The sequence below is a fragment of the Mesoplodon densirostris genome, chromosome 15 (assembly GCF_025265405.1).
Source record: "Mesoplodon densirostris isolate mMesDen1 chromosome 15, mMesDen1 primary haplotype, whole genome shotgun sequence".
In the NCBI taxonomy this organism is placed as follows: domain Eukaryota; kingdom Metazoa; phylum Chordata; class Mammalia; order Artiodactyla; family Ziphiidae; genus Mesoplodon; species Mesoplodon densirostris.
Genome location: NC_082675.1, coordinates 25,564,227 through 25,577,816, shown reverse-complemented (window position 1 = coordinate 25,577,816; position 13,590 = coordinate 25,564,227). Strand labels below are relative to the sequence as shown.

The following is a 13,590-nucleotide window of genomic DNA, read 5'->3' as shown; positions in this document are numbered from 1 at the left end:
AAATAATCATTGAGAATCATCAATTATTTAGATAAACCTTAACTTATTAACTCTCATCTATCAAGTTTTAGAAAAAAGTATCCCCAGGACAATGAAAAAGTGTACTACTTCTAAAGGATTAAGTGTGGACAGCCAGAAAGTGCAGGCATGTAGGAGACCACCTCTACCTGGAAATAACCCTCTCTGCTGGCTGTGACAAAGAAGAATGACCCACACAAAGGCCCAAGTCAGATGTTACAACTACTCACAGAAATGGGAACAAATTCCTCCAAACATGCTGTGAACAGCCGTAGTGCTTCTTTTCATGTTTACAAAAGCTCCGTTCAGACTCAGAAAGGTCCTCCCCTACATCTCACTAGATCTAGCTGCAAACAACATTTGAAATGAGAGGTAAAGAAACACATATCCTTGGGGATTCCCTGGAGGTCCAGTGGTTAGGACTCGGCACTTTCAATGCCAGGGCTGGGTTCAATCCTTGGTTGCAGCCAAAAAAAGAAACACATATCCCTGTAGCCTGCCAAGTGTAAGAAAAGTGTTGGTGTTATGTGAATTCTGCGCAATGACAGACACCGTGTGGGTGTCCACGAGAGTGGATGTGTGGACACGGTGTCTCAATGATTAAAAGCCAAATGCTTCATTCTTCTGGTAATCATCAAGGCTCCATCAGTTACAGAACTCAAGTTGTGGGAAGTGACCATATGCTAGAGACGCACAGTGAAATATGGAAACTTAGAAAAATAAAATAACAAGTTTGTGGGTTCCCTAGGTCCTTTTGCTTTTTCCAATTTTTCTATCATTTTCACTATTTTCTTCTTTCCTTCTTACTCTAATTTCTATTTTTAAGTAAAGCACTTGCTCCAGTTGAGGTAAAGTGTTCCCAAATAGTTTCACCTTTTCTATGACCCTCCCCACTCCACACACACACACACACACACACAGAATTACTTAAATCAGCCAACTCAGCAAAGCCAAAGCCATGGACAGCTGGCACAGAGCAGGGATACGGTTCTGCCTTACAATGAAGAAGTACTCACTGCTCAAGACTAGGCTGCCATCGACTCAGGATACATGCTTTGGAAGACCAGACACGCTGCTCAGGGCACGCTCCGGAGTGAACCTCAGAGACACTGCCTGCCAGTGAGGAGGAGGCAGCAAGGCCGGCAGTAGTGCACACCCCGTGCCAACGCTTCAGGCTGCTCCTCCGGCCCCATAAGTCATGGGTCACCCAGGCACACAGGCGCTCCACTCTGAAAACAGGCGAGCAACTGAGTGAACAGCTGGGGCAGAAAATACCAGCTTCTTACACGAGAGAGAGGCAGCACTGCCACCAAGGAAACTGCTCGGCGTCGTGCTGATTCAGACTAACGGAAGTGGGGCCAGGGCTACTCCTGGTATCACCCTCCAGGCCGCAGGATGACACCCAGCTGCTCATCAGGGATGTAGCAAGGAGAAAATCTGGTGGCATCTCCAAGCCCACAGAGTAAGTCTGCATTCAGTTTCGACAACCCTGGAATAGAAAAACCAGCCTTTCCTGCTAGATCTTTCAACACATATAAGGAAGTCCCTCATCAGCTGTTCCTGTGAGGTGCTTCTTAAAATAATTAAGTCACATCTGTAAAGCCCTTCCTGGACAAAAGGCTTCTGAACAGATCGCGTTTCAGGTACTTCTTGGTTCCTCCCTATCAGACGAGCAAAAACTCTCTCCAGGTTTTCTCTATAGAGTCAAAGTTTCTACCCCAAAACACCAAACCTCAAAACAAGCAAGCAAAGAACAAATACATGAATTCTGGACTGAGAAAGACTGGAAGAAGACCATGTGCGTCTCTGTCCAGTGAATCTAAGACTTGACCAGCAGAAAAATGGCCCAGAGTCATCTCAACACACACACTGAGAACACCCATGGGAAGCCTGCTACTGTCAATCAATCCTGAGCTGCAGGAAGTGTCCAGAGCTAACCAGGAAAAACCCTACTGCCAGTCCCTTACAAAGCCCTTGCTGTGAGCCAGGCCCTGCGCCGTCCTCTTTCCTACACCCTCACTTCCATCCTGACCGCAGCCCTAGGATGCACATGCCCAGCCTGGACCTGTCTGCTCCCAAAGCCTGGGATCTAACGTACCACTACCCTTTACTAACAAGAACTAAACTAGCCTCTAAAGAAAGGAGTGTAACAAGAAAACTAGTTATGCTCTGACTAAATTAATATCACCCAATTTTGCCTGGGATTAATACTGGATCAGTTGTCAAAAAACAAGTAACAGTTTATGCTAACAGTGTAGGGGGGTGGGTGGGAATAAAAACCCCTGTTCAGGCGTTTCAGGAATGTCATACTGGCCATCCTTTAAGACCTCACGCACATGCTCTTGTCATTAAGCCTTCTCGGGCAGAAACAATATTTTCCTACTTGAAACTGTTTATGCTACCCTCCTGCTCTCCCAGGGCATCTGACTTTTTCACTTGTATTTTAGTTGTTCGTGCCAGTGACTTGCCTCCATCCTTTCCTCCAGAAGCTCCTTGAAGGCAGGCTCTCCCACACCGGCACAGCGATTTGCTCACAAGTAAGCCTGCTACTTGGTTTCATTCGTAAAGACCGACCAAACACTAATTAAGTCCACCACACCGTGAACTCTCTTTGAAGAGGGTGAATCCTAAATAACGTTTATGTGATAAATCAAACATCATATGAAGACTCACTCCTCCTACAATTCGTCACATATTTAAACACAACCACGTAAATACCTTTGACAATGAAGCTGCTGTTCCAGGCTTTACAAGTTTGCCTCCTGCAGATGCTGAAGAGCTGTTTTCGGGTTTCGTTTTGTCTGCTGTTTGCGCTTTGCTTATCCCAGACACCTTAGGCACCGAGCCAACACTCCTGCTTGTTTTCTTCATTCTGGGCTGCCTTTTCGTGATGCATTTACAAGCAAATCTGTGGAGAGAAACGGCATTATACCGAGAACAAAACTGTAAGAAAGCTCTTTAAAAATTTGTTTTTGAAGGATCTTACCATGAACTAAATAAAAATGTTTGAAAGCTAGATGTCGCTACAGAAAATAAAGGATGAAAAATTCTTAGACTTATTAATCAGAACGCACCCTGTTTTCAAGGCTTCCTTCTTGAACACTACTAACTTGAAATTATTTTGTGCATTCTAGTTCTCTCAGTAAAAAGAATATCCTACATCTCTAACAGAACTGGCTAACACCAGTACATTTAGTGAAGCAATAATCATCCTGGCACTTGAGAATGAGCCACTTTGCAGGTCTCTAAGGTGATCACACTTTCCAAATTATCCAGCACAGTCCTAATTTCAAATATTTGTTGTGATATTTCCACATAAACCAGCAAAACAGCCCAGAAACTCCAACATTCAGGATCTAAATATATTTCCCAGTGTATCTCTTTTATCAAGAGGAAGCATCAAAATGCCTTATAAGAACATAAGCCTCAATATTTGGTTCCGAAAGTAAGGGCACTCTTTTACACCCTTAAAACCATGACAGTAAACCTTTCGCTTAAGTGGAACAGACTCAATTTCAAGCTTAGAGGACCTGGAATAACACTGGCCACACACAGAACTACGGCCAGAAAAACCCTTCAACATACCTCTATTAGCTGAGCTAGAAAAGCAGTCTCTACAGTAGTATCATGTTTGGAAAGACACATTGGCCTGGTCTGGGTAAAGTAAATAATACGACTAACAAAAATGAAAGCCTACTGTGAACGTAAGGAAGTTTATGTACGATGACGCTGAGAAACTACCCTGAGCACAAAAAAGAAGTTAGTCTATTTTAGGAAGATTTCTACACACTAATAAAAATAAAGAGAAACTTACAGAATAGCCTTTTGGAAAAGAAAAGGCTCATTCCAATAGCTTCAATGAACACTTCACCTAGACTGTATTCGAACACTCCAGATTTATCTTGCCTGACGTAACACAAACTGTACCAACTGGTTTGGTGGCAGAACAGTGAGACAGGGCAAAGGGGGCTCCGCTCCACCCTCACCGTGATAAGGCCTCGGAGCAAAAAGAACACTGTTATTGACACCAAGCAAAACACAGCAAGACCTCAGTCTCCTCTCCAGCCTTCTCCCAACTTCCTGGTTCTTCCTTCCAGAAAATGCTGTACTTGGTGACAATCAAATCAACCGTCTTCTTGCCCTGAAGCCGCCTGCTTTCTACTTCCCTGTCCCATTGGAGCACTCAGCCCAGAGTTGGCACTCCCTCTAGTTTAGCTCCACCAAGCTGCTCCTTATAGGTTCCCAGAGGACACTGAAAATGACCAAGACAGACATGAGCGGCTTCCCACAACACGTGCACCACAGTTACGCTGATCCCTGCCAACCGGCAACTTTGTGCTTTTCTACCTGTAAAATTAAGGAATTAGATTGGACCCATCACTACGTTGATTTTGTAGAAAAATCAAGTTCCTAAGAAACTTTCCTTCAACGTCTCACTTTCCCTTTGTATTTACCTTTTTTCTAAGTCTCATATCTTGTAAATGGCTCCCCAAAGTTTCTTTCTTTTCTGCTCCAAATTCCATGCCTGCACTCCTTCCTACACTACTCAGACCCTCTCCCATTCTCTGCCTACTCCTCCAGCTGCTGTCAAATTAACTTTTTCTAGACCAGCACAATCCAACAGAACTTACTGCAACTATGAAAATGTTTGGTATCCATCTGTGCTATCCGAAATACAGTAGCCACTAGCTACTTGTGGCTACTGAGCACTTGAAATGTGGCTAGTGTGAATGAGGAACTAAAATTTAAATTTTATTTAATTTTAACCTTTTAAAATTTAAAGTCACATGGTAGACACCACACTGGACAATGTAATAGACTGTCCCTTTCCTGCTGCTGTCTCTGTCCCAGAGTTAAAGCCTAATGAACTACCACTTCCCTCCCACTAGGGTGGCTAGAATCAAAAAGATAGATGGTAACAAATGTTAGAGAGGATGTGGAGTAATTGGAACCCTCAAGCACTGCTGGCACAAATGCAAAATGGTGCAGCCACTTTGGAAGATAGTCTGGCAGTTCCTCAAGTGGTTAAACACAGAGTTACTAGGACTTCCCTGGTGGCACAGTGGTTAAGAATCCGCCTGCTGGGCTTCCCTGGTGGCTCAGTAGTTAAGAATCCATCTGCCAATGCAGGGGACACTCAAGCCCTGGTCCAGGAAGATCCCACATGCCGCAGAGCAACTAAGCCCATGTGCCACAACTACTGAGCCTACACTCTAGAGCCTGCGAGCCACAACTACTGAGCCCTCGTGCCACAACTACCAAAGCCCACAAGCCTAGAGCCCATGCTCCGCAACAAGAGAAGCCACTGCAATGAGGAGCCCACGCAATGCAACGAAGAGTAGCCCCCACTCGCCACAACTAGAGAAAGCCCGCACGCAGCAATGAAGACCCAACGCAGCCAAAAATAAATAAATAAATAAATTTATAAAAATAAATATGAATTTTGACACGTAACTGTTCAAGCCAGACTATACTAGGAATAAAAGTCAGAAATGCACAGCACTAAGCTGAATCACTGTGAATCTGACAGTTACAAACAGTGTTGACTTGGGCACGAGGTCCTGGCAACTCAGATACATGCCATCTCCATGCACGCTCTCCAGAATGTGATTTTCTAAAAGGGGGAACCACGCTTGGTGTGACGGCTCATCTTATGTCAACCTGACTGAGCCGCAGGGCGCCCACACATTTTGTCAAACAGTATTCTGGGTATGAGGGTGTTTCTGATTGAGATTAATGACTGAATTCATACGCTGGGTGAAGCAGGTGTTCTCCCTAATGTGGGCGGGCCTCATCCAACTAATCGAAGACCTGAATAGAACAAAAAGGCTGGAGTCCGAGGGAACTCTTCCTGACTGACTTCTTGAGTTGGGAGGTCAGTCTTTTCCTGGCTTTGGACTCCAACTCTCAGACTGGAACTTACGCTAGCGGCTCTCCGGGGGCCCCAGCCTACCAACTGCAGATCTTGGGACTCCTCAGCCCCCATATGCATGTGAGCCAACTCCTTATAATAAGTTTGGTTCCATCCTATTGGTTCCATCTCTCTGGAGAACCCTAATATACTTCATAGCTGAGAACAAAACAATTTCCCCTCAGTGTCTACAGTAACTACAACCCTGGAAAATTCCATATATACCAAAAAGTATGTTAAAAAATGCTTTCTTTGTGTAAGATGGAATAAGATTCTAGGCTCAGTCATAAACAGGTTTTTTTTCTATCCACATAAATTATTCAGCAAGATATTCCAAAGTTTTGCAGATCTCAGGATAAGTTTTCATTCTGCGGAACTGTCACTTCATTGAGTCTAGAATTCCAGGGACCCTACCTATTAAATATCAACAGTCTCCACCAACCATTGAGACAGTCAAAAAAGCTTCCACAATTTTCTAAAATGACCCCTATTAAGGACAAGGATCCTCCAAAACCGGTGGTAATTCACCAGAGATCTTGGCCCCCTGCACCAGGTTAAGGAGCAGGAATCGTTGGCCCAGACCCTCCCTGGAGCCCCAGGCCTGGGGGAGATGCGGCGTGGAGGGAGAGGACAACACAGCATGCAGCACTTCCAGGGTCTGAAAGCTGCGAAAAGGGGTGCGATGGAAGTTACTACTACGCCTCCCCGGCCTGCACGAGGGTGTCACATAGGCACCCACCACAACCTCTAGTCCAGTGAAATCAATGTGTGGGGAGGAATAAAAAGTAGCTCTCCTCACAAAAGCAGGATGGACGCTGTCTCTCTACATATGCTAAGAATAATCTCAAATAACAATAATCCAAGGGGTGTGTCACAGGTATTTCTCAAATAATATTTCTTAAGATATTAAATATTTCTTAAAATAAAAACATGGAAATATATGCACTGCTCCCCAAATAGGGAAAGACACTGAAGGCCGCGAGCCCCTCCCACGGACAGGCATCATGCCCCAGCTGCGCCACACTCAGCACAGGTCCCTGAATCCCCACAGGTGGGTGCTGATGATGTAACTCTCCCTGGGTCAACCATTCTTTAGTGACAGTAATCTCAATCCAAACCCCACACCCCGCCCGCCAATCCATATGGCCTCCAATGCAACTGTACACAAGCACTTCCTCAGAAACCGGCAATTTTTATCTCAATGAAGATTCACAAGAGATGAACAAAATGTAACAACACTAAAATTATACTGCTCAATCTGCCCCTTCTAGACTTACCTACTTGTCCTATCAGTCAGTGCTGGTACTCTTGACCAATATTTTTCATTTTGAAGGTGCTAATGACCATGTAATTTAATATAAAATCTACCTTTTGGATAGATTTTAGAAAACTTATTACCAGGTCTAAATCAGTATGTATTATGTTACAGCTGTAAAAGTAAAAACCTTAGCTATAATCATATTCATTTATAGAGGGCTGCTACTTTTTAATTTAAAATAATTGTTAGGCAAGGGCAGAGGCACAACTGCTCTCATTTACACAAATAAGCTTGCATTCAGTGAGAAGGCTGTAGTCTGAGTAGCTGGACCTCTTACCAGGATGTCCCAGTACAGGATTTACAGCTCTAGGAGCCCTGCCTAAAGCTAATTACATGGCCGCAGCCACACAGGAAGCTTGAGTTTCCTCTACATGTACAAGGAGGTCACGTAAGGTAAACAAAGGGCCATCTCTTACCTTCCACACATGGCAGGTAAAATACTATCTAAAAATCAAACCACAGACTCTTAAAAATGGAAAATATCTTGGAGGCCCCTTATAGGAAACCCCACATACAGCACCACTGACAAAAAATGGAGCATACTGACTACTAAGTTAGGAAGCAAGTCATTACTTGCTTAACAGTCACTGAACACTTATTTTGTGCCAAGACGAGCCAAACGCCAATTCTCTGGGAAGCTAGTGAAACAAGGATAAATAAATAGATGGACATCCTAAGCTGATTAAGACAAAAATACCTACCTTCCAGGGGCTCGCAGTCTAGGGGAAGAATGAGGTGCGTAAGTGAACAGGTCTCCATCCTTGATGAATCTACTGCAAACATGAGGGACATACATGTATAAGGTATGGTGGGAGCAGGGGGACATCGTCCCTGGTTCTGCCCTTGCAGAACAGGGAGGGAGGTACAGATCAGAGGTGTAAGAAAGCACGGGCCCCCTGAAGACCTGGGCCTGCTCAAACAGAGAAACGTGACAGTGACGACCAGCGGGGAAGGGCTTCGGTCTGACACACAGCACTGAGGACTGAAGGCAGTGCTGCCCTGATTGGATGTGTCCTTCCTAAAGAGAAACCTGGTACTGCAGAGGATGGACTGAAGGACACCATATGGGGGCTCGGGGAGAGAGGCCAAAAGGGCATCTCCTTCCCTGTAACTTGAAGGGCATCTCCTTCCCTGTAATTCCTTTCCTCTGACCTGAATCTGAGCGCCACACTCAAAACAAAGGTACCCTCAGCCCACAGTTCTCCCAGGATCTGAGGACCAGCACAGTGCTTTGATAAGTCTGCCCTTCCCCCATATCGGTCTGAGACTCTCCAGTCCCTACTCCAGACTTTGCACACCTGTGCCACTGGCACAGACAGGAGGAGGACCTAGTCTGCAAGCACAGAGTCCAGCCGACTATTACTTTCTCCATCTCGACACTGAACTTCTCAACTTAATCTAAGAAAAAACCCTGTTTGGCCAGGAGCTACCAGAGGCTCCTCCTGAGTTCATGGTTACCTAATACTACAAAGCCTCTTTCACACAAACTGCTGTTAAGCTGCTTTTCTCTTTTTTTCCGATAACATTTTATTACGAAAATTTTCAAACACACAGAAATGTTGAAGAAACTGAACAGTAAACACTCCACTTTTCTCCGTTTCATAGCTGTGTAATTTATATTCTGAAAAAGTTTACACCTGTATCTGTTAAAATTATCATTTGGTCAAATTCAGCTTAAGGTCCAGCCTTCGAGATATTTTTAAATTCTGACTTCAATTTGAAACCCATTAGTTCTTCTCTAAAAAGCACTGTCTTCAATCTTAAGTCACTTGTCCAACCAGGATCCTCACCTACAATAAAAGGCTGAATTCTAAGGAATCTCGAAGGTACCTCCTGACTCCAAAATCCTTCTAATACACCTCACGCAGCTGATGGTGATGTTACAGGTAGAGAACAGAGCGGTGAACAGGCTCTGCGATGTGTCACCAGACCCCGACCTGACCCCAGGCCTCAGAACAGCAGCACAGCACTGAACTTCAAGTTAGGAGAGCTGGGTTCACACTCCAGCTTTGCCACACAAACTGTGACTGCAGGCAAATCACTTCATCACTTCGTATGTTCGCAAATGTTTCCTCTCCTATAAAGAGGAGTTGATAAAACCTAATTTATAGTTATTGTACAAAATAACATGTGTAGACCAAGAAAGAGAACAAAAATCCCAACACACTCATTCCAGAAGTTTTTTCACCAGGGCTCAAAGGTCAGAAAAATGGTGCAACAATCCAAGATCAGGAATGGCAATTTCTTTCAGTGATTCAGAAACTCCACCCTCCCCAACCATCCACCCATGAAAAACACACGAATCAAGTTTCAGAAATAATGCCAAAAGGACCTTAAGAATTTATCCTAACTGTCATTATATTGCAACAAGAAGGCTCCTCCCTGAGCGGAGGAGAACAGAGATTGTCCTGGAAACCACAAAGGAGCTCTGAGGCCATCCCTCACCAAGAAGCACCTTCAGCCCTGGCACAGTGCGGGACAGGAGCCCTTGGTGTTAACTACAGGGGTGGTCCCTAATCCTCCCACCTGTAGACACACAAGGATCCTGATGGGTCACCACTTCTTCCTTTGAACTCCTCTATGCACCTCCTATTCACCTCCAAGTACAATCATTTGTCCCCTCTGTTACACTAAATGTATTGCTATTTAAAACTACTTAGGGCTTCCCTGGGGCGCAGTGGTTGAGGGTCTGCCTGCCGATGCAGGGGACACGGGTTCGTGCCCCGGTCCGGGAAGACCCCACATGCCACGGAGCGGCTGGGCCCGTAAGCCATGGCCACTGAGCCTGCGCGTCCGGAGCCTGTGCTCCGCAACGGGGGAGGCCACAGCAGTGAGAGGCCCGCATACCGCAAAAAAAAAAAGAAAAAAAAAAAGGAAATTGCTTATTAGCTATGATGTTTTTATGTTTTTATGCTATATATTGATAATATCCCACTAAAATTCAAAAAAAGGTTTCAACCCAAGCAACCTAAATACAATTATCTCTTATTTCACAAACTCCATATTCAAATGTAGGGATCATATTAAAATTTTAAATTAAGAAGAGACTAAAACACTGAGGATTCACACTGTCAAGGGAAAATTGAAATTTAGCAAACTAAATTGGAGCGTGGGGCTTCCCTGGTGGCGCAGTGGTTAAGAATTCACCTGCCAATGCAGGGGAAATGGGTTTGAGCCCTGGTCCGGGAAGATCCCACATGCTTCGGAGCAACTAAGCCCATGCGCCACAACTACTGAACCGCGTGCCACAACTACTGAAGCCTGTGCACCTAGAGCCCATGCTCCACAACAAGAGAAGCCACCACAATGAGAAGGCTGCACATCTCAACGAAGAGTAGTCCCCGCTCGCTGCAACTAGAGAAAGCCTGTGCACAGCAACAAACACCCAACACAGCCAAAAATAAATAAATAAAATAAATAAATTAAAACAAATAAATAAATAAATAAATAAGAGTCTGTAAGTAAAAGTTGCTACTAAATGGATCAAAACCAATAACCAATTGATAAAATCAGGAGTTCTACAAAACCAAACAAAACGTTGAAAAGAAATTCAATGAGAAATGTTTTAATTAAATAAATCATAATGCAACAGACTTCTTATACTGAATTCCTCAACATATACATTGTTTTTAAACTTTCTTATTGTGAATTGCAACACACAACCAGAAAGTGCGTTTAAAGGTGTACATTTTAAAGACAGACTTGGAGTGGACTCCACTGAAAAAGGCAAGGCTTACTCAGACAAAAGCCTGAGCTTGGCCAGGTCAAAACACTGCACATGTGCAAGTGGGCGTGTATTCAAGGTGCAAGAGACAGAGACATGAAGGAGAGGGGCCAGGGAGATGCCTTCGGGCATGTGATTCTGTGCTTAGCCTGAATCTAAATACAAAAGTCCATTACTGCTCAAAATACTTCCATGCTTACTGACTAAGGAGCTTACCGGCAATTTTTAAAAGCTTATTTTTTATGTCCATTTTTAAATGAAGTATAGTTGCTGTACAACATTATTTAAGTTACAGACGTACAATAGTGATTCACAATTTTTAAAGGTTATACTCCATTTATACTTATAAAATATTGGCTAGGGCTTCCCTGGTGGCGCAGTGGTTGAGAGTTCGCCTGCCGATGCAGGGGACATGGGTTCGTGCCCCGGTCTGGGAGGATCCCATATGCCGCGGAGCGGCTGGGCCCGTGAGCCATGGCCGCTGAGCCTGCGCGTCCGGAGCCTGCGCGTCCGGAGCCTGTGCTCCGCAACGGGGGAGGCCACAGCAGTGAGAGGCCCGCATACCGCAAAAAAAAAAAGAAAAAAAAAAAGGAAATTGCTTATTAGCTATGATGTTTTTATGTTTTTATGCTATATATTGATAATATCCCACTAAAATTCAAAAAAAGGTTTCAACCCAAGCAACCTAAATACAATTATCTCTTATTTCACAAACTCCATATTCAAATGTAGGGATCATATTAAAATTTTAAATTAAGAAGAGACTAAAACACTGAGGATTCACACTGTCAAGGGAAAATTGAAATTTAGCAAACTAAATTGGAGTGTGGGGCTTCCCTGGTGGCGCAGTGGTTAAGAATTCACCTGCCAATGCAGGGGAAATGGGTTTGAGCCCTGGTCCGGGAAGATCCCACATGCTTCGGAGCAACTAAGCCCATGCGCCACAACTACTGAACCGCGTGCCACAACTACTGAAGCCTGTGCACCTAGAGCCCATGCTCCACAACAAGAGAAGCCACCACAATGAGAAGGCTGCACATCTCAACGAAGAGTAGTCCCCGCTCGCTGCAACTAGAGAAAGCCTGTGCACAGCAACAAACACCCAACACAGCCAAAAATAAATAAATAAAATAAATAAATTAAAACAAACAAATAAATAAATAAATAAGAGTCTGTAAGTAAAAGTTGCTACTAAATGGATCAAAACCAATAACCAATTGATAAAATCAGGAGTTCTACAAAACCAAACAAAACGTTGAAAAGAAATTCAATGAGAAATGTTTTAATTAAATAAATCATAATGCAACAGACTTCTTATACTGAATTCCTCAACATATACATTGTTTTTAAACTTTCTTATTGTGAATTGCAACACACAACCAGAAAGTGCGTTTAAAGGTGTACATTTTAAAGACAGACTTGGAGTGGACTCCACTGAAAAAGGCAAGGCTTACTCAGACAAAAGCCTGAGCTTGGCCAGGTCAAAACACTGCACATGTGCAAGTGGGCGTGTATTCAAGGTGCAAGAGACAGAGACATGAAGGAGAGGGGCCAGGGAGATGCCTTCGGGCATGTGATTCTGTGCTTAGCCTGAATCTAAATACAAAAGTCCATTACTGCTCAAAATACTTCCATGCTTACTGACTAAGGAGCTTACCGGCAATTTTTAAAAGCTTATTTTTTATGTCCATTTTTAAATGAAGTATAGTTGCTGTACAACATTATTTAAGTTACAGACGTACAATAGTGATTCACAATTTTTAAAGGTTATACTCCATTTATACTTATAAAATATTGGCTAGGGCTTCCCTGGTGGCGCAGTGGTTGAGAGTTCGCCTGCCGATGCAGGGGACATGGGTTCGTGCCCCGGTCTGGGAAGATCCCACATGCCGTGGAGCGGCTGGGCCCGTGAGCCACAGCCACTGAGCCTGCACGTTCGGAGCCTGTGCTCCGCAACGGGAGAGGCCGCAGCAGTGAGAGGCCCGCGTACCCCCCCAAAAAAAAAAAAAAAAAATGGCTATACTTCCCATGTCGTACAATATATCCTTGCAGCTTATTTTATACCTAACAGTTTGTACCTCTTACCCCGCTACCCCTATCTGCCCCTCCCCCATCCCTCTCCCCACTGCTAATCAGCACTTTGTTCTATTATCTTTTAAATGTTTATTTTTTATTATAACATGATGTCTTCTCATTTTTAAGACAGTTTACTTCATGCCTAAAATTAGGGTGTGATTATCAACTAATGTGCACATTTAATATGGTGGTTCTACCTGCTCCCAGAAGCCAATGATGCAAACTCCGGCACTGAGGAAAGGCGGCCTTCAGAGGGACCTCTCCTCCACTTCCACCTCCAGCCCCAAGTGTGCACTCCCCTGCAAACGCCCTTGCGGCCACAGAAGAAGGAAAAGGAAAAAGCAGTTCCTCTCCAACTTCCACCCCTTCCCCTCACAGCTACCTCCTCTCTGCCTGGCAATGCTGGGTGAAGGGAGCCTGGGGGCAAATCTACAGGAGAAAGTGCCCAAGTGGACACTGAAGTCGGCCAGAAGGAGGAGATGGCAAGCAGGGCTGACACAGCCCCAAGTGGAAGGACGGGGCAAAGTCAGACCTCACTGGAAT

At 44.4% G+C, this 13,590-nt stretch overlaps 1 protein-coding gene across 4 annotated transcripts in view; it reads right to left on the bottom strand.

Annotated features, from left to right (window-relative positions):
- SPECC1L (sperm antigen with calponin homology and coiled-coil domains 1 like) overlaps positions 1-13,590 on the bottom strand; it is a 123,933-nt gene that overhangs the window by 92,797 nt on the left and 17,546 nt on the right. For all 4 annotated transcript variants that reach the window (XM_060118451.1, XM_060118450.1, XM_060118452.1 and 1 more), the window contains one exon: positions 2,737-2,926. In XM_060118451.1, coding sequence (XP_059974434.1) covers positions 2,737-2,889 — 153 coding nt within the window. In that variant the 5' untranslated portion in view covers positions 2,890-2,926. The remainder of the gene's footprint in view (positions 1-2,736; positions 2,927-13,590) is intronic.